This window comes from Limulus polyphemus, unplaced genomic scaffold, assembly GCF_000517525.1.
Source record: "Limulus polyphemus unplaced genomic scaffold, Limulus_polyphemus-2.1.2 Scaffold522, whole genome shotgun sequence".
NCBI classification, from domain to species: domain Eukaryota; kingdom Metazoa; phylum Arthropoda; class Merostomata; order Xiphosura; family Limulidae; genus Limulus; species Limulus polyphemus.
The window spans coordinates 339,372-359,443 of record NW_013666132.1 but is presented as its reverse complement, the minus strand read 5'-3'; the positions used below and the strand labels follow the sequence as shown (position 1 = coordinate 359,443).

The 20,072-nt window shown below is 34.4% G+C and overlaps 1 protein-coding gene across 2 annotated transcripts in view; it reads right to left on the bottom strand.

The window, feature by feature from the left end:
- Positions 1 to 3,621: 3,621 nt before the first annotated feature.
- Positions 3,622 to 20,072, bottom strand: part of LOC106458842 (C-type lectin mannose-binding isoform-like) — an 18,627-nt gene continuing 2,176 nt past the window's right edge. Inside the window, exons 2-4 of one of the 2 annotated variants that reach the window (XM_013918395.2) lie at positions 12,479 to 12,536; positions 11,080 to 11,198; positions 3,622 to 5,836 (exon numbers count right to left, since the gene is read on the bottom strand). In XM_013918395.2, the coding sequence (XP_013773849.2) occupies positions 5,478 to 5,836; positions 11,080 to 11,198; positions 12,479 to 12,495 (495 nt within the window). In that variant the 5' untranslated portion in view covers positions 12,496 to 12,536 and the 3' untranslated portion in view covers positions 3,622 to 5,477. The remainder of the gene's footprint in view (positions 5,837 to 11,079; positions 11,199 to 12,478; positions 12,537 to 20,072) is intronic. The other variant, XM_022385192.1, reaches the window with a different exon arrangement.

The window sequence follows — 20,072 nt, the reverse complement described above, 5'->3', positions numbered from 1 at the left end:
TAGTAATTATCTAGCTAGAGTAGCCCAAGAAGGGCCTGCGGTTTGGTAATTATCTAGCTAGAGTAGCCCATAAAGGTCCTGTGGTTTAATAATTATCTAGCTAGAGTCGCCCAAGAAAGTCCTGTGGTTTGGTAATTATCTAGCTAGAGTAGTCCAAGAAGGTCATGTGGTTTGATAATTATCTAGCTAGAGTCGCCCAAGAAAGTCCTGTGGTTTAGTAATTATCTAGCTAGAGTAGTCCAAGAAGGTCCAGTGGTTTGCTAGATAATTACCAAACCGCAGGACCTTCTTGGGTTACTCTAGCTATATCATTACCAAACCGCAGGACCTTCTTGGGCGACTCTAACTAGATAATTACCAAACCACAGGACCTTCTTGGGCTACTCTAGCTAGATAATTACTATCATTACCAAACCGCAGGACCTTCTTGGGTTACTCTAGCTATATCATTACCAAACCATAGGACCTTCTTGGGCTACTCTATAGCTATATCATTACCAAACCACAGGACCTTCTTGGGCTACTCTACCTAGACATTGTTTATGTTTGGTTCTTTGTTTAAAATTACTGTGTTAATATTAAATGGTTTTCTTCGTTACCCATTCAAGCCGTTTCCAAGCATTATTAACATGTAGAATACTCAATGCTTTTTACACTATACAATCGGTGTCTTTAGGGAGATAACCCCTATATTATGTATGAACTGAAGGAGTAAAAAATAAAAAAATCAATACAATACGGGTAATCAGAAGTTAGATATGAAGTGCTAGCTGGCACAGTCGCTCTGTCTCTGGTATATATGCCGCTTTTTCAGCTATCCAGAGTATCCCAAAGTCGAAAACTGGCGAATAGCCAAATCCGAGATTTCTTATTTTCTTTCGTTCATCATCATCTTTCTTCAACAGGCCTAGCGCCCATCTAATTCTAGTAGTAACTATAATTTTATCATAAGTTGATAGAGCAAAACAGTCTTCACAATCTTCGACTACATTATTTTTTATTATTATTCAATACAAAATTTATAAAGCTTTAGAATACACTTTATAAGCTAGAAACCCACGTACTCCATCTATTAAAAAAGTCAAAAAATAAGTATAAGGAAAAAAATCTATTGTTAAATAAGAAAGCTATGTAAGACTGGCTACTGAACTTCCCCACTTTGTCTATCGAAAGTTTGGTGTTTGAATAGAATCTCAGCTTTCATCATTATACCTTTCCTTTAGTTAACTTTAAAATACTACTTTTATGAGTATTTTATGATAGAGTAACATTTTACGATAGGAAATTCCGGTTCTATTTGTTTTGCCAGTAAGGAAGCCAGTAATGTAGGGATTTTATTCTCCATGTAAAGCTGAGACAGCTATGTGATCATTAATCGATCAAGTGATATGTCAACTCTCATCCCTATCTTGTTTGGTTTCTTTTTTCAAGTTCAGTAGCCAGCCCTACATAGCTTTTTTATTTAGCTATAAATTGTTTCCTTATACTTGTAGAGAGATGGATGGATAGCGACCTTTTTCATCGGTGGTACATTTGATACCTGGTCAAGTATGACCCATTGCTTACAGCATGCCTCACTATGGACCCGTGAGTCTAGTTCGCGTCCCGTTACCGACAAAAAAAAGAGATAGATAAAAGAGAGAGAGAGAAAGATCGCGCTTCACCGTGAGTCAAACAAAAGTAAACCAAGAGTTAGTAGTGAGTGCTGTTGACTAGATGCCTTTCCTGTAGTCTACCAATTCAAAAGATAGAGACAGAAAATTAAAAGAAGACAAAGAAAAAAACGAAAGAAAGTTAAAAGAACAAGAAAAAATGTCAAATAAATTAAAATAAGACTAAGAAGCAAAAACGCACGATTAAAAAAGACCAAGAGAAGAGACAGGCACTTAAGAGAGGAGTTGAAAGAAAGAAACCTAAAAGTGAAAGAAGAATTAAGAACAAAAAATGAATTTAATTGAAAACAAAATCAAAGAAGTTACTGGAGATGCGCAGAAAGATTAGAACTATAAAATTGGGATGGTACAAAATGACATCAATGACGTATCAGTGAGGTAGAAAAAACATCAATTAAATATCTGCAAAAAATGTATTGGGAAATACAAGGTTCAAGCCAGCCACACCTTCCTCTGCATCTGCCCAAAAAATTATTCTTTTAGGTATGTTTACTATCTATGCTGTGCCCACTACGAGTTTTTAAAAGTGTGAACCCTCAGACTTACCGCTGAACCACTGGAGAGCCTTCTAAATATAAAATATAGAATAGAACTTATTTGATCTGCGCCTGTTACAACTATAGTTTTGGCATCTATGACTACAGGACCTTCTTGTGCTACTCGCTGTGCCACTGGGGGGCATGTAAAATGTTATTACAAATGCATATTTTTCATTTTCGTTATGCCATCACCATGTATGTAACTAATGCACATTAAGTGTTAAAAAATATAGGTAAAGAATAAAATAATTTGTCATGAATTAAAGTTTAAAGTGTTTAATCTTTTGGATATAAATAACAATAAAGGAAAATATTTCTTTAACAAAATCACTATCAAACATTTATCCTTTTATGACATTAAGTTCTCTTTCATTATGTATTGAATACTAGGGATGATTGTAGCAAGATACTTTGACTTTATTAAACTATATTTTAAGTGCAACTTGGTCACGTGTCTTTAGAAATTAGTCGAAAAGTTACAGTACAATGAGTATGTTATCTATAACTTTGAAAGTAGACATGATCCAGAAATAAACTTATGACGCGACTACATATATGATTAACTTTATTATAATGTTAGTCATATGCACCTATAAATTTAAACATTTTTAAAGATATATGGTGTTTTAAAACATTCTTCTTCTACACTGTACATTAGATGTTTACAAAAAACACTTATGTGGGGTAAAGGGATTCGCTGGAAAGATCTATTACTTCTCTTGAGGGCTAGACAACAGACCAATTACCAGGTGTTCATTTGTGGGTAAACGGAGTTGTATTTCTCATCAAAAGCTAGTATTAACTAGAATATGAATTTTTCTCTTGACCCCAGAGATTAAATATAAATTGCGATAAATTTCACTTCGAAAGTAAAATCTACATTAATAAAATGAGTTTGACATGACCTAAATCTTCAAATGTTTTATATTTTCGATATCAATAACAGTATGACAATTATTCTTAAACTAAATCATTATTGAATGAGTTTGACATGACCTAAATCTTCAAATGTTTTATATTTTCGATATCAATAACAATATGACAATTATTCTTAAACTAAATCATTTTTGAAAATTTCTCCTTTTATGACATTAAGTCCTCTGTCAATTAAGATACATGATTAATGTATTTCTAATAATATAGTAAAAACTTTAAAACTTTGTAATAATGTTAATAGATTTCAACAAAGATCAATTCTGTGTTATCTCAGAGTAAACTACTTTATACATCAGGTAAAAAACGTGCACTAAACAGTCGATGTCCTACTAGTTTATAGCGTTGCGATTCATAAATGTAGAATATTTTATCAAGTATTTCCATTGTACATTAACTATGTGTTATTCAAAAAACTAATTTTATCCTATATTTTATTTAAATACTTCTAAACGGAAATAAAAGTTTAGCTTTTATACTTTACTTTCACATTCTAGTTTATACATTTTACTAATTAATTAAGGAGTCATATTTCAAGATTGCAATATATTTATTTCCTACTTAATGTGTCAGTTAATAAGTATCTTATATTATAATTTCTACTTCGGGTTTTGTAGTTTTTCAATGTTTCTAAAAAAAACGCCATCTAAACAGGTTTAATTTTCTGAATATTGCAAACAAACCAAAAGTGCATTTAAGCGATAAAACTCCACAACAATAACTTTTCAAGTTTATCTCGTGCAATGCATTTATTATTTCTAAGAAATGAGCTTTTACTTAAATTATGCATTAATGCATTTCTAATAAAATCACGATAATATAGTACGAACCTTAAAACTTTGCATTACGTCATAATGTAAGCTATACATTTTTTTTAGGTAACGTAATATACAAAGTACCCTGTTAAGAAACATATATATATAAGATACATGTATATTGCGAAAATGAAGTGATTCGAGTGATTCTGTTTTCTTGTATGGGAAAAATTAAAAACTATCATTCATAAGAATAAAGACCTTGTTTCACTGATGTATAACAATTGATTAACTTTTCCGAAATTTATAAAGCAATAATGACTGTGAACGTTAAATATCAGATCTAAAGATTACCAAATCACAAAAAATGACATACACATCTATAAATACAAATCATTCATAGATTTTCTTATATTGTTCAGGTTGGTTGAATAATTCTAACACCGTAATTTTCCGAATGTAATACGCACTCTAATCTTCACGAGCAAAGAGTCAAATCACCATAAATAATACGCACCTAGACTTTTACAATAGTGCTGTCAAGTAACCGTTTGATGACAAGAATGTTAGAGTGTGCGTATAATCTCTAATTCAGCGTTCGCTTTATTTTCGCAATCACGACCGACAAATAAACGTTGTTAAAATGTTAGAATATTCGTAAAATCTCTAAAAGTGAGTTCGCTTTAGTGCTTGCTGTCTTTCAATTGCGGCCGGCAAATAAACGTTCCCAAAATCATTTACAGCCGGTAGAGAAATAGTGCCAACTATTCGTGGATTCGGACTCAGAATTTGAAGGTTTCATGGAAAACAATTTGTAGTTTTGAATATCAAACGTAATGTAGCCGTAACTAGTTTTGTATTTCCAAACATTTTTAAATGTGCATTTAAATATATCTTAAAATTTACAAGACTTAGCTTTTTGATCATTTTATCTCAAAAATCATATTTAAAGATACTGAAAATGAATGAAAACGGGAGATAATTCTCATTTATACCTCGGAAACAAAGAAAATTAATAAGATACATCATCGAAACGCAACGGTCTTAGGGAGATAATTCTCATTTATACCTTAGAAACAAAGAAAATTAATAAGATACATCATCGAAACGCAACGGTCTTAGGGAGATAATTCTCATTTATACCTTAGAAACAAAGAAAATTAATAAGATATATCATCGAAACGCAACGGTCCTAGTAAGTGGGCATTATCGTTCACAAAGCTTGTTGGAAAAGGGGGGTTTGGACTGACTGTAAAAACAACACAATGAACGAAAAACAATTTAAATTTGTTACCATATATTATACACACCCTAACTTGTAGATAAATTCTTAGTGAAACTATGCCTATTATATTTGGAAAATTAAGGTATGTGTCGAGTAATTAAGGCATATTTCTTTTTGTGGTAGACCAAACAACTTTCGGCAAAGATTTTTTTTCTCTAGTTAAAAGTTTTATAATATTAGAAAAGTCGTATTGGGTTATCTTGCTCTCGTATCTAGTGAAACAATTATCTATAAACATTATTCGTGAAATGAACCTTTGAAACAGGGTGTGAAAGTGTTAAAAAAGAGAAATTTAAGTGGTGATATACTGACAAATAAAAGATGCCAGATTATCACAATGAAAATCATTCCACTTGTATCCCATTTCTTTTAGCATCTCCACACAGTACTGAATACCACCACTGTTATTTGGTTGATCTTCTCCCCAAAGTTGCAGGTCCTCATCAAGAGCACTGCCATCGATGTAGACTGTAATATTGTTCTGACGACGTAGACCAATCCAATAACGTTCCTTTTTGTGAGAAGTTAGCAAATGTAGAAGTTCCTGGTGGTGTTTGTGACTTCGAGGCATTGCCAAGACACCCCCTTCTGCTTCGCATGTTGCTTGTGCTTCAGCAAATTTCTTAAGATTGCTAAAGACTTTGTATTTGGCTAAAAGTTAGGAAATTTAATATTAGTGATCAGCCTAAGTAGACATACATATAGCACGAAAATAATTGAAAACGAAAGGTAGTCACACGACATCTATTGATCACTAAATGGTTCCCAAGTCATTTTACCAAATTAATTATCCATTATACATGTATATAATATAACAACAAAGAGGCATGTGCATAACATTAAATTTTTATTTCAACGGATAGAGATTTCGTAACACTAATGTTTCTCTTCAACCAACAACGATCCAATTTTTCAATTCTTGGATTTAACATTAATTTCTGTTGCAGTGAAATTTCTAATCAAAACTTACGTTACCCAAGCATTAAAAACGCGAGTCGCTGAATACGAACTTTAATGTTATGAAATAGTTATCTATTTAAATACAAAGTTAATCTTGGGTTCGTGCCTCTTTATTTTGTCATAGTATTAATACGCTTAAGTAAACTTCAAAATAAATTTTATATCTTACTATATATTTGGCATTTATTTATCTCTTTCATGGCTTTTCTTTAACCTATCAACTATAATCATTCTCATTTTCTATATTATGTTTATCTGACCATTATTAATCGTAATGTTATAAGGTCTCTCTTGTTTGACGGTTTTATCTGGATTATTCAATAAAAAGAATAATTCAAAAGTCCAGTCCTGTTTATCATGACAAAAGTATTTTATTTCCTCGACTACAAGTTCTAATAGTTAGCTTCCTAACGTTCACTGATAGTTCTAAGTTCATAGTAGACACTAAATACAACAGTTTCACTTTATTGCTATTTTGTTGTGCTCATCATATGGCGTATCTCTTATTATTGGCTGATCATGGCCCAGCGGTTAGCGTGCTTAACTGTGGAGCTAAGTTCTGTGGTTCGCGTACTGTTACTACCGAAATAAAATTGCATTCTGTAATTTGGGGCGGTGGATGCATTATTACAGTGCAAGTCAATTGCACTACTTAGTCTCACAACTGTAGTCCAAGAGTTGACACTGGGCAGTGTTGACTACCTACCGTTTCTCTGGTCTATCACTTTAAAATTAGGGATGGCTAGTGCAGATTGCCCAAATGTAGCTTTATTTGAAATCCAACAAACAAACAAACACATTTCTTATTACTTCGCCAATGAACAAACTTAACATTCCAAAACAGAGCTAACTAACTGACTAACAAACTCAATCAAAGAGTAATGTCATATTTCAGACTTTCATAATTTTAGTTTTTTTTTAAATTATTCTGCCGTATTTCGGCTAATTTACATGGAATTTGGTGCAAAGATACTTTTTTACAATTCCCATACATACACATACAAAAATGTAGGATATGTCGATTTTTTAGTAATTTTAGAGGGGTCCAAAGATTAAATAAATCAATACTTTTAGAAGTTTTGGTCAATTACTTAGCCACATTTCGACCAATTTATGTGGGAGTTAATATAAACATACTCTTTGTAGGTTCGAATTTTTGTCTTTTTATCGAAATCACCCAAAAACTGATATATCACAGACGTAGATTATACGGGATATATATCTTATCGAAATCACCCAAAACTGATATATCACAGACGTAGATTATACGGGATATGTATCTATGACGTCGCTAGGCAGATTCATCTCTTTAATGCTGAATTTTATCAAGAACTGAAAGACATCAAACTCAAAAACTTCGTGCTTTAGGTTTCTTGATTAGAGTGCTCGACTCGCAATCTCAGGGTCGCGTGATCGAATCCCCATCACCGAACAAGCACATCTTATCAGCCGTGGGAGCGTTATAATGTTATGGTCAACCCCACTATTCGTTGGTAAAAGAGTAGCCCAAGAGGTGGCGTCTAGCTGCTTTCCCACTAGTCTATCACTAATAAATTAGTGAAGACTAGCGCAGATTGACTTCGTGTAGCTTTGCGCGAAATTCATATCAAAACCAAGACTTTAGCCTAATTTTACAATCAAGATTTCACCCTAACCTTGACAACGAAGATAACACACATAATTAAGTAGTCACCATTCCACCAGATCTCCATTTAACTCCTACTGTTTTATCAAAAGGACTCAGTTTTGCTCCAACTAGAAGTGAAGCTGATGAATTTGTGTTCATTGAAAACGTTGAACACTACTTCAGAAGGATTCGCCTGCAGGTTCATTTCAAAAAGACAAGTACCTCATACACTCCATAGTGATCAAATCTCTTCAGATACAAAAGTTTACATCCAGTCTGATTCTCCAACAACTTCTGCTATTAATAACCTTCACGTTGGTCCAATTAATATGAAATAAAGTAAATGGATGCCAGTACTGGAAAAATGTCTTGCAGTTGATGACTTCATTTCAACTTATCGCAAACAAATAAAGAATATCGACTGCTCTATTTCACCAACGTCAGACAACCTATCTGAAGAGAAACATCACGCCATCTCTAACTTAAAATCAAGATTTGACATTGCGGTAAAACTTGCCGACAAAGGAGGCGCTACTGAATTCTACATGGCTGTAGTTGAAATACACTTATCAAATACCTGATTTTAACAACCTGTTACTGATGACAATTCTCCCAGACTTGTTGTTCTAAGATCTACACCAACAGACCGTTATTTACACGAATGCGAAGAACAATGTCTTATTTATACTCCAGGTACATTTTTTCACTTGGTTGAAACGAGAAATTTTCTTTTTTGTAACTATTTTTGACATCCTCCGATTTTTCTCAGTATTACCCCTCACATATTATCTTTCTCTTTCTTTACACCTTTTACTTCTGCTTCTTCTTTTCACTTGCGTAAATTATTTACAACATTTGATTCGCCAGTAGTAGTTACATCACATTTTGAACCATGTTTCACACGTTCTCCTATTGTTACCTTTTTAGTGATATTCGAATGTGCTCTGTATATTCGACTTTAAGTATCTAGACCCGAAACATTTTGTCAAATTAAAGTTTTCGTAGATTTTATTACCATAGTATCTAGTGCTTTTTCTTCTTTCTAATGATTACTATATCACATAATTTTATCTTAGCTGATGAAAAGGAAGAGACTGGTAGTGTGTATGTGGATTTTGTGAGAAGTTAGCGAAGAAGTAAAGTGTTGCTCTGATGACTAGTCAAGATGCCACCAACAACTGCCTAATCAGGCCAGCCAGTTGACTGAAAAAATCAATGATTCAAACCTATCTAGTAATTAAACAGTTAGGAAAATCTATTGGTTGAAAAATCAAAAGATGAAAGAGAATTGTGGCCTTTACTTTCTGGCTATTGAGCAATATTTGGTAACAAGATGTTGTGAAATGTGTACGATCTACCTAGTTGAATTATAGTAGAATCTCTGTGGAACAGACAAGGCAAAAAGTCACATAGCTAGGAAAGTGGAGTTGTCAAATAAGATCCTAGAGAAATTGATGATTGCTTGAATTTTCATTGAAGACTGATAAACCAATGTGACGATATGCCGAAAAGACTTTACAATCGTCACTCCTCGTGCACTGAAGTTAAATTTGAGGGGGAATGTTGGTAGTTATAAGCTGGTAAAAACTTTCTGGGAGAATTCACGATCTTGCATATAACTCGACGCAATTTTGTGTTATGTTGCCATGCAAAGTTAGTCATTTTGGCCTGGTAATTCTGTAGTAGTATATCTGAAGTGCAATAAGGGAGATGTGCTCTAATGCTATAACACAGTATAATAAATTACATTGGACTGGAAAAGTCAAACAAAAAGATTTTAATCTGAGTTATTTTTTTCGTTTCTATCTGGTAAAGTATTTTTATGAATCATAAATGAGACAAATTTTGTGATTCGGGCTTAGTGCTATGTTAAAATGGTGAATTCATGAAGTTAGGAAAACGGGTAATTTCAAAAAATCAACGTAACGCAAAAATACGAAACCCTATAGTCCAAGCGCTTTCGAAAGGTGGACATTTCTTCTTCAGGGTCAAACTGGTGTAAGCTCTGTTTTCTTAAAGCAAGTAACATTATATACAGTTTGTTTCTAAACCGGAATATTTGTAAGCATGTGATTTCTCACTAAGAAAAAGACATGAGTTGTTTGAAATTTTACAACCACACCAGATGAAAAACATGACGGACCATTGTTTTCACAGGAGTTAGTGAAGGAATATCTTCAATTGAAATATTTGTAAATTATGTGACTCATCAGTCATTAAAATGAAAGAAAGCATAGTGTTTCTACTGTTTTTGAGTAGTTTTGATTTAGAAGTATGTTTTATTTGTATAACCAAACAATTTCGGAACTTTACAGATGTTGAATATTTTTCCCCTATACTATATCTAAACAAGATAGTTATTATACATAAAGTTTGTGCTATTTGTAGTTTTATAAACATGTTTTCTATGTTAGCTATACGACCTATTCCCCAGATGTATTTAACAGTGCCCCAAATTTATCTTAAATCAACTATAATATAATGCTTTGTACTTAAGTGTTTAATTATTTTGAGTAGTAGCTGCTTCTTGGGGATCAAATCCTGAATTTTTTGGTAACCAGCGATGCCCCTGCTACAGGGATATAATTTTTGACTTATTTGCGACATAAAACTTAATTTTACTTATCTATCTGAATTAATTTCATTTTGTGACAGAAGGCATGTTTGAGCTACGAACAGAAAGTTTACGAAACATTCGAGGCTAGAAGCTTTGTTTGTAAAGTACTTGTCTAATTTCAGTTACCATTGTCAGGTTTTTGTTGGCAGTTTTATTCCTTCCTGTGCTCTGTTTCTATAACAACCAGACAATGGTGGAAGAACTCGTGAGTTTGCTGTACTCGCTCGCTGCTGCCACCGTTGTTAAAGTAGCTGTTTGTATATGTACCTTGTTCTATAAGCAGCTTTGTGGATTGCACATTCACTGATGTTTGGAACAAATGTGTTTTTACAGTATAGTGATGAGTAGATTCGCCATGAATACTGAGAGACACAGAACATATGACACCTTCCATCAGGACAATCCTGATTTGGTCTTGGCCTGATTGATGCTGAACTTAAGGCCTATCACAAGTTGAGTTGTCTTTGAGTTTTAAATACTGCTTTGCTAATGTAGTCATAAGTCTTGTAAGCTGCTTAATAGAATATTGCATTCAAAAGATGTCTCCTATGAACTGTCCAATGTGCCTGGAGACTAGCTGAACACATCACTGTTGCATCACAAGTAGGAAGAAACATCATAAGTGACATCCATTGATACACTTTTAAAATGTCTACCTTATCATCTGCTAACGTTTGGTTTATTACTTACCATGGTTGAAATGGGTAATGGTGAAGCAGGGCTCAATTCCAGAGAATGATCCTGAGAAAACCATCGCATTCAAAGAGACACCCCGATTCTTTAGATCCCCATGCCAACAGCAAGACCTTCTGCAGAATTTTGTAAATATAGTAGGTATTCTTTTAAATAATGTCAACTGTTTATTATCATGATTATTATATATGTTAATTTTATTTATATTTTCTTTGTTTTGCTAGTTTGATTTAAAGCAAAGCCACATTGGGCTATCTGCTGTGTCCAGCACGCGGAAGTGAACCCCGGATTTTAGTGTTTAAGTCCGTAAAGTTACCGCTGTACCACCAGGGGACAATATGTTTTCATTTACAATTTTAGTTTCTACCTTCCTTATATTCCTTTGTATATTTTTAACATTATATTGTAATGTGTAACTGGCTGTTTGTTATAACTTTATTTCATGAGAGTGAACTTTTGACCTTTTTTATACTGTAATTTTGAGTTGATTGATTTTATTTCACTTGAATTGGCTGTTGGTGCTTTTGTATTACTTTGTTGTTTTAATATAAGTGTTCTAGTATTATGTATGTAATTCAAGAGAAATAACTTACTTTTAACATTTTTGAATATGCCTTTACCATTTAATTTTAAAGTTTGGGTCTAGAAGACTCTGAGAATGAGGAAATGTGATTATAGTACTTTATCACATTTTACCTTTCCATAACTAGTGTAAATGAAAAAAGTAAGACATATTTAGGCTGTTTTTCAAATTTTCGTGCAGGTTATGCAAGTAATGGCATCTTTCCAGTAAACTATACGAATGAAAGTTGTAAGCATACCATGACCCTCTTGCTTAGGCAAAGGTTTCGTACTATAACAACATCCCATGAAAGCTTGTACCAGCTTAATCCTATGTCTGTGTCTACTCTTTGGGGTAGAGGAAGCCCAGTTCGAGAGGTGACTCAGATACTTGTGCACGTTACTATGAGTTGCGAGTTTATTTACCGTTTATATGTTTATTTGAATTAATTGTTGATGTAGATAATATAGGGATTTTGGAATACCACGCTAGAACCCTTGTCTGGCTTGAATGTGTGATATTCCATTATGCTTGCATTGGTACTTGTTTCTTGGATGGATGGATTTAAGAAGCATTGTCTCCAAGAACAGCAGCAGTTGCAGTCAATCTAGGAACAAAGAGGCTGGCCAGTGTATCAAAGACACACAATACTTGACCGTCAGGTAATATCGAGGTGGAAAAACATTGTTCAGCAGTAAAAATATGCGAAAGAAGTTTTAAAAACTTTGTGTACAAATTAACTGGTGGAGCAAATGTCACAACTGCTCCACTGGTTCCGTATCTATATATTTTGAATCTAATATTATCATAATTTTTAGTACTTCAAATACTTACGACAGTGAGATGAACATTTCCCAAATTCTCTGCAGGACTTCGAATTAAAGTACTCCATCTGTACATTAAGAGAAAAAAATAATAAATAATTGTTTCAATATCCCAACACCTACAGTACACTACAGATTTAAATGTACACAAATAGTTTTACGAGCATTCAAACGTTTTACTTTATCTATATTTTTAACGTTATGTTATCTAATAAAATAAAAGGAACGAAGGTAAACCAAAATATTATGATTTATAAAGTTTACTGTCGTACATTTTGTGTCGTATGTTGATAACAATTGTTTGTTTACCTAAACAACAACTTATACACACAAAGAGCTAAACGACCAGGTCTGATACCAATATGGTCCAGGTATAACTATCCCTACTTCTGAACTGGGGACCAAAAGGAAGACAATCATTCGATAGCACACACCCACACACGTCATCATCATCATCCCTGTAGCAAATACTATTAATTGAATAATGGAATTAACTGCCACTCTTATAATGCACCTGCAGCTGAAAGTACGAAGCGCCTTTGATAGCACCACGTCTGTAACTGGGAGCCCTCAGGTCCTATGTCCGATACGCTAACAACCAAGCCAAACTCTGGACCTTTGTCAAAAGATAATAACATTCAGATTTTGGAATTGCTGATTTTATGTGCCTCAGTATATTTTGTTTCTTGAAACGAATAAATTTATAATTATCTATCTGATTTTTAAAAACAAACAAACATAATTTCATATTAAATTAAAGTCGTTTATTGTGGTATACCACCCCTAGTGGTATTAATGGTTTTAAGTTATTAATTATAGTTTATTTACTAAAGTATTTTTCTGTAGAATAATTGGTAAGAAAACTTTAAGAGATATGACGTTAACTTCAATACGTGACACCATCTGTTGTTACACAATGTTTTAAAGTTCAAATGTGACATCGCTTTTTAGTGTGGACAATGTTTAGTAAAGCAATCATAACAAAGTACATATAAAAGTTTAAATACGTAGAGAGTCCTCTAGTTGGACAACGGAAAATTACAGACTTATAACCCCAAAATCTGGGGTTCAATTTCCCGCAGTGGAAACAGTTCAATGTGGCTTTGCTCTAAAACAAGCTAACAAATGTTTGTATTTAAATGTAATTTCAAAATCAACTGTGTAAACAGGTAAACAAGTAAATTATATTAATGTAACGGTTTGTTTGTTTTAGAATTTTTGTGCAAAGCTACACAAAGCCGCCCCTAATTTCGAATTGATAGACTAGAAATAAAATAGCTAGTTAATAACACCCATCTCCAGTTCTTGGGCGACTCCTCTCTGATGGATATGAACTTGACTGTCACTTTTACAACGCACCCACGGCTCCAAAGTGTGGAGATGTTTTTTTGTTTTTTTTACAGCAACATGATGCGAACCACAGTCAGAATATGCTAATCACTGGGCTACCTCTGGTCCGTCAACGTTTAGTAGTTTTGTTTGCGTTTTAGGCTAGTTGTAATTATATTCTTTCATAAATATATTGAAAGTTAATGTAGTGGCTAATCGTTTGATTTTTTTAATTCACTACTATAATGAGTATTCTAAATAATTGTTTTAAAAGGTTTCATTTAATTAGTGAACACAAATAATTCTCCCCCTACAAATCCATAGTTTTTTGTTATACAAGTTTCAATTTCAATTATTATGCCCAACGAGATAACCATTTTACTAATGCTTTCTTAAGGTGTAAAACATGAATTCGGTATAACTAGTAACAATTTGGATATAAATTTGTTTATATTGTTGGTTATTATAAAAATGTACGTAATTCTTCAATAATTTATAAATATGATATAAACTAGAACTTAAAAAGCTTATATTTTCTCCTTATAGGTTAAATGGCGAAGTTATGTGTTTAAGTTGTGATAACGGGCGAGTTTATGCGATTTATAAAAGAGAAAAGCAACAACTATGTTTTGAACAACTTTCTATATGACTGTGAATGTATCGTGACAAAATTAAGTTTAGAAATCTAATAGTTAGCAATCTTAACAACTGTTAACAAAGATAACAATTATTCAATATTGTGATGTTTTGTCATCGGGTTTTAAAACTACTTGTTTGTTTTTTGTTTTTTTTTAATTTCTCGCAAAGCTACACGAGGGCTATCTACGCTAGCCGTTCCTAATTTAGCAGTGTAAGACTAGAGGGAAGATAGCTAGTCATCATCACCAACCGCCAACTCTTGGGCTACTCTTTTAACAACGAATAGTGGGATTGACCGTCATGTTATAACGCCCTCACGGCTGAAAGGGCGAGCATGTTTGGTGGGACGGGAATTCGAACCCGCGACCCTCAGATTGCGAGTCGAGCGCACTAACCACCTGGCCATGCCGGGCTTAAAACTACTTGGATGCACTCTTTTAATTACAAAAAGGATACTACATGTACTTTTAGTCAGGCTTAGAACGCAATGGTTTACCTAAAGTTCTGTAAAGAAAGTTGGGTTTTGTTGGCCAAGTTAGATATTTGTTTTATTTGTTAGTCTTTTGTATACAAATAATGTTTTTAATTAAAATGTTTAGATATTTTCGTTGGAAAGACGTCAGAAATTCACTAGAAGATACAATATATGTCGGATTATAAACTGAATTATTGAATGTTAATATTCTGATAAGGAAACACACCGTGAGAAAACATTCATTTATAGGTTTGAGGAGGGTTCATAATTCCTACACAAACACTGCCATCTTCATCTGAATTGTCATCATTAGTATCAATGGAAATTGTTTGCTGGAAGTAGTCAAGGTGCTCTCCATTAATGCCATCAAGTGTTCTTCGTGTTGAACCACTGTATTCTCAAAGTTTGAGATTTCATCCACAGTCACCAATTCGCTTTGGATGTTCAGAACTGCATGAAAAGCGTCTTCTATACCAGTGTCTTCCTTAATTTCTTCTTCATTTTCAAGCGTTTTGTAGATACCGGTACGCCAAAACATTTCACCATTGTTTCTGAAGATACTTTATTCCATGTGCTGTTTATCCAACGAATTAACTCTAGCATTGTCATAGATTTCTCTAATTCTGTTGTAGTTTTGCTACATTTGATACAAGACTCTTCGACATCATCTTCCGGTAACGAAGTTTCACAGCTTGTATAATGCATTGGTCGAGTGATTGAATACCAAATTTGGAGGATGGAATTTACCAAAGACTTGGCTCAATTCCCTTGTGCATTGTCTAGTAAAATCAGAATTTTTCTCTTTTCATTTTCTGATGTGAACTATTCTTCAAAAATAATTGAAGTCATCCATACTTTCTTGTTCGAACACCATGATACAGGGAGGTGTCGTACATCAAAGCATTTTTCTTGAATAATGAAAGTCGTGCAGCGTTTCCAGTCACGAAAGGTTTTTAATTCTTTCCGGAGGCACTACAGAAAAATATTACGCTTAGCCTCTCTTTTGCAAATATATCTTCTTTGCAAGTTTCCACCTTTTTGACCAAACTTTTGGTTGGAAGCTGACTATAAACCAGCCTAGTTTCATCTGCATTGAACTAGTTTTTGGGAAGATATTTCTTTACAATATTCACTAATTTCAGCTTCCAATTTTCAGTTGCATTTAAGTCCATATCTGAAGCTTCATTACACAGAGATCGAAATTTCATATTAGTCCTAAACCTGAATGAGTCTAACCATCCGCTGCTAGTCTGAAACTCTTCAATGTTTAATCTTTAGCCTTTTAGCAATTTATTTTGCCTTTGTTTTGAACATTGGTTCAGAGATCAGAATATTTATTGCGCGGCATTTTTGAAAATATTCTAGAACAAGAATATTCATGGTTCATTTTCCGTCTTTAGTAATTTTCGTTTTCTGTCGTTATTACAGTTGTTTTCTCAGGCCTATAGTATTGCGTTTATGTTTCCAGTTGTAGAGTTTGCAACGCTAAATTTTTCAGCTAGAGAACGCTGACTTGCACCTTTATTAGTCAAGTCCAAAACATCTTTCTTATGTTTAATGTTTAATTCATTTAGCTTCTTCCGCTTTGTATCCATTGTCACACAGAATTTAAACAAATTCTTAAATAGCACTATTGCACAACCGAGTAGTGCTGTTGCGAAACTGAAATTGCCAATAAAATGCTTGACGTTTGCTATTGTATTGATTATAGCCAATAGAAAGACAAGGTTTTAATTTACCGAATGACGTATAAAGAATAAACTATCTTACAGGAACATTTCACTTACATTTCATCAGTCGAGTTCGCATCGACCACCTATGAAATTATTTTAAGGGACTTATACCTTAGTTAGAAAACCAGCTAAGTTATGATAGCTACAGTGCGTTGTTTCATTAAAAGCTATAGTATATAAACGATGTTTAAGTGATGGTTAAAAATTCGGTCATATTGACCGACCTCATATGGAGGGTGTTGATAAGATATTTTACGTATATTCTCATACTCCACAACAAAATCGACAAACGGTGTCATGTTGAATGGCCAAATTAAAGAGGGTTGACTAGGTATAAAATAATAAAATAAGTATTGTTAGGTGGCCAAGACTCAAGTTAGGCAAGTGGCCAATTTTTGTTTGAAGTTAAGCACAAAGCAACACAATGGGCTATCTGTGCTCTTCTCACTACGAGTATCGAAACCCGGATTCTAGCGTTGTAAGTCCGCAGACATACAGCTGTGCCACTGAGGGGAGTGGTGGCCAAGTTATAAAGTGTTTGCTTTGTATAAAGTAATATGATTTTGACAGTTCCATGAAAATGCGGTTAACTTAGGTAAGTGGCCTACTTACAGAGGTGGCTGGCCTGATGGCTAGAGCGCTCGATTCGCAATGTGCGATAGCAGGTTTGATTGCCTGTCACCTAACATGCTCGCCCTTTTAGCCGTGAGGGCGTACAATGTGATCGTCAATCCCACTAAAGTAAAATAATAGCTCAAGCGCTGGTGGTGGGTTTTGTTGACTACCTGCCTTCCCGTAGTCTATCACTGCTAAATAAGGAAAGCTAACATAGATAGCCCTCGAGTAGCTTTGCGCAAAATTCAAAACAAACCAAATCCAACAAAAGTGTCAAATTTCACATGATTCACTGTAATGCCTCCCAGTGGTTCAGTAGTAAGTCTGAAGATTTATAACGCTAAAAACCGGGTTTTGATACCAATGGCGGACACAGTACCGATATCCCATTGTGTAGCTTTGTGCTTAACTACAAAGAAAAACACAAAAATTCACTGTAATTTAAATTTAATCTTAGACTTACGGCCTTTCTATTAGCCCTTTAATTAATGAATAAAAACCCTATAACCCGAGCGTTTTCGAAGGTGGACCTTTCTCTTCAAGGGCAAACTGTAATTTTAACTGTAACTTTAATTAAGATACTTAACCGATCACTAGGACCCGATCCTTTAAAAAAATTACTAATTGTATGTATCTTTAAGTACACAGTTTAGTAAGATGAACGTGAAACATTCACTGAAAATTGGAAATTTTTCGCACATACACATTTTTAGGTCTGTGTGTTGTTTTAACAATAAATTGTTGCTCATAGAATGTGCCTGAAATTCTCTCGCTGTAGCTACCTGTTAGTGTCACATATTCATTATCTTAGGAATGATTACTGCAAAGTGAAACACACTATGGAAAGGTGGAAGTTTTTTAAAAGAAAGAAAAATAATAATTCTTGTGTAAACGATGTTATTACCACTTGAAGTTAGCTTTCTTACAGAAAGCTGGTGTTCCTTTAAAAAGCTAAGTACGGGGTGAAACAGGAATTACCAGCCAATAATAGATGAACATTAGATGACTAACATGTAGAATTCGATGACGAGGAACCCACTTTGAGATTAATAATACTTGGAGACGGCTTGAATGGGTAATAAAAAAATCTTAATATAAGTTTAACATAACAAAAAATGTACAATGTTTCGACAAGGTTTTGTCATCATCAAGTACAAGTAATTTACACTGACACAGATATATATACGAGTATATACAGAATTGAACAAAGAGGTCACATGACCGGATATTGTTGCACGACTTAGAAAAGATATCTTGGCACCCCAGGGTGTTGATTTTAGAGTAGGGTTGTTTTGTTCAATTAAGATGGATTCTTTGATTTTCGTTTATAAGAGTGGTTGTTAAGTTCATACAAAAATCCGGGTGAAGCGTTTGTGGCGGCGGGTGCTTCTGGCCGGCTGCCAGTAGTTGTAAATTAAGGAAGAGTACACCTACCTGCTTCCCAGGAGTCCATGATTCATCTGCTCAGACCACTTACGCATAAGATGTCGTTCAGGTTACAAATTCCAATTCCCCGAAAATTGAAAAGTTGAAGTTTTTCAAACATTCTCCATTTACACAATGACGATTCTTAACACGTACAAGTAATTAGGTTTTCCCACGCTATGAATGATAGAAACAAGTTGCTGTAATTTACCTGATCACGTGATTGCTGGGACAAATTAGCTTACGTAGTAACACTGCACTGCTATTCCCTTTCACCCGTGGGGGCGTTATAAGTGACAGTCAATCCCACTATTTGTGGGTAAAAGTTGATTGATTGATTGGAATTAAGCACAAAGCTACACAAAGGGCTATCTGTGCTGTGCCCGCCACGGGTATCGAAACCCGGTTTCTAGCGTTGTAATTCCGCAGACATACCCCTTCTAACCTGAAAGTCCGGCATTAAACCTCGGACATCGTCCCCCAGTGGCACAGCGGAATATCTGCGGACTTAAACACTAGAAACCGGCAAACCAGCCCAAGCTCCCCAGTGGCACAGCGGTATGTCTGCGGACTTACAACGCTAGAAACCTGGTTTCGATACTCGTGGTGGGCAGAGCACAGATAGCTTTGTACTTAATTGCAAACAAACAAACGAAGCCCGATACGCTGACTACGGGGATTCAATTTCCAGGTCATAAGTGTTTGTGGGTGGGTAGGTTTTAACACGATTTAGACAAGGCCATTTTGTTATACCAGGGGAAAGAAGAGATATCGTTAGATATTAATATTCGTAGCTATCCTTATTTTGTTTTCACTGTTGCCTGCGTCGTGTACGTATTCCATACACCTCAATTATGTTGGCCCAAAACAATGAGGACACAAGATCTTGTGTCAGCATTTGTTTGAAACGTAAACTTTAAATTTTTAACACCAAACCTTAAATCGTCAAACACGCACATCATCGTTGGTTATTTTTTCTTTTCTTCTTGTTCTGACATTGTTCTTGTTTTTCCCATTTCCACTTCACATGTGTGTATATTCCTTATAAGTATCGTAGAAGATAATGTCCTAGTTTCACATCTATTGTAAGTAGTCCTTTAGCGGTGGGTTTATCTCTGGCGCGTGTGTAACAAATCGTATTAACGTTATATCGATAGGTTTTTAGTCTTCACTATGGCATGATTGTTTGTTTTTGAATTTCGCGCAAAGCTACACGAGGGCTATCTGCGCTAGAAACTGTCCGACGTTGTACGTGGGGATAACTAGAAACAGTCCGACGTTATACGTGGGGATAACTAGAAACTGTCCGACGTTGTACGTGGGGATAACTAAAACTGTCCGATGTTGTACGTGGGGATAACTAAAAACTGTCCGACGTTGTACGCGGG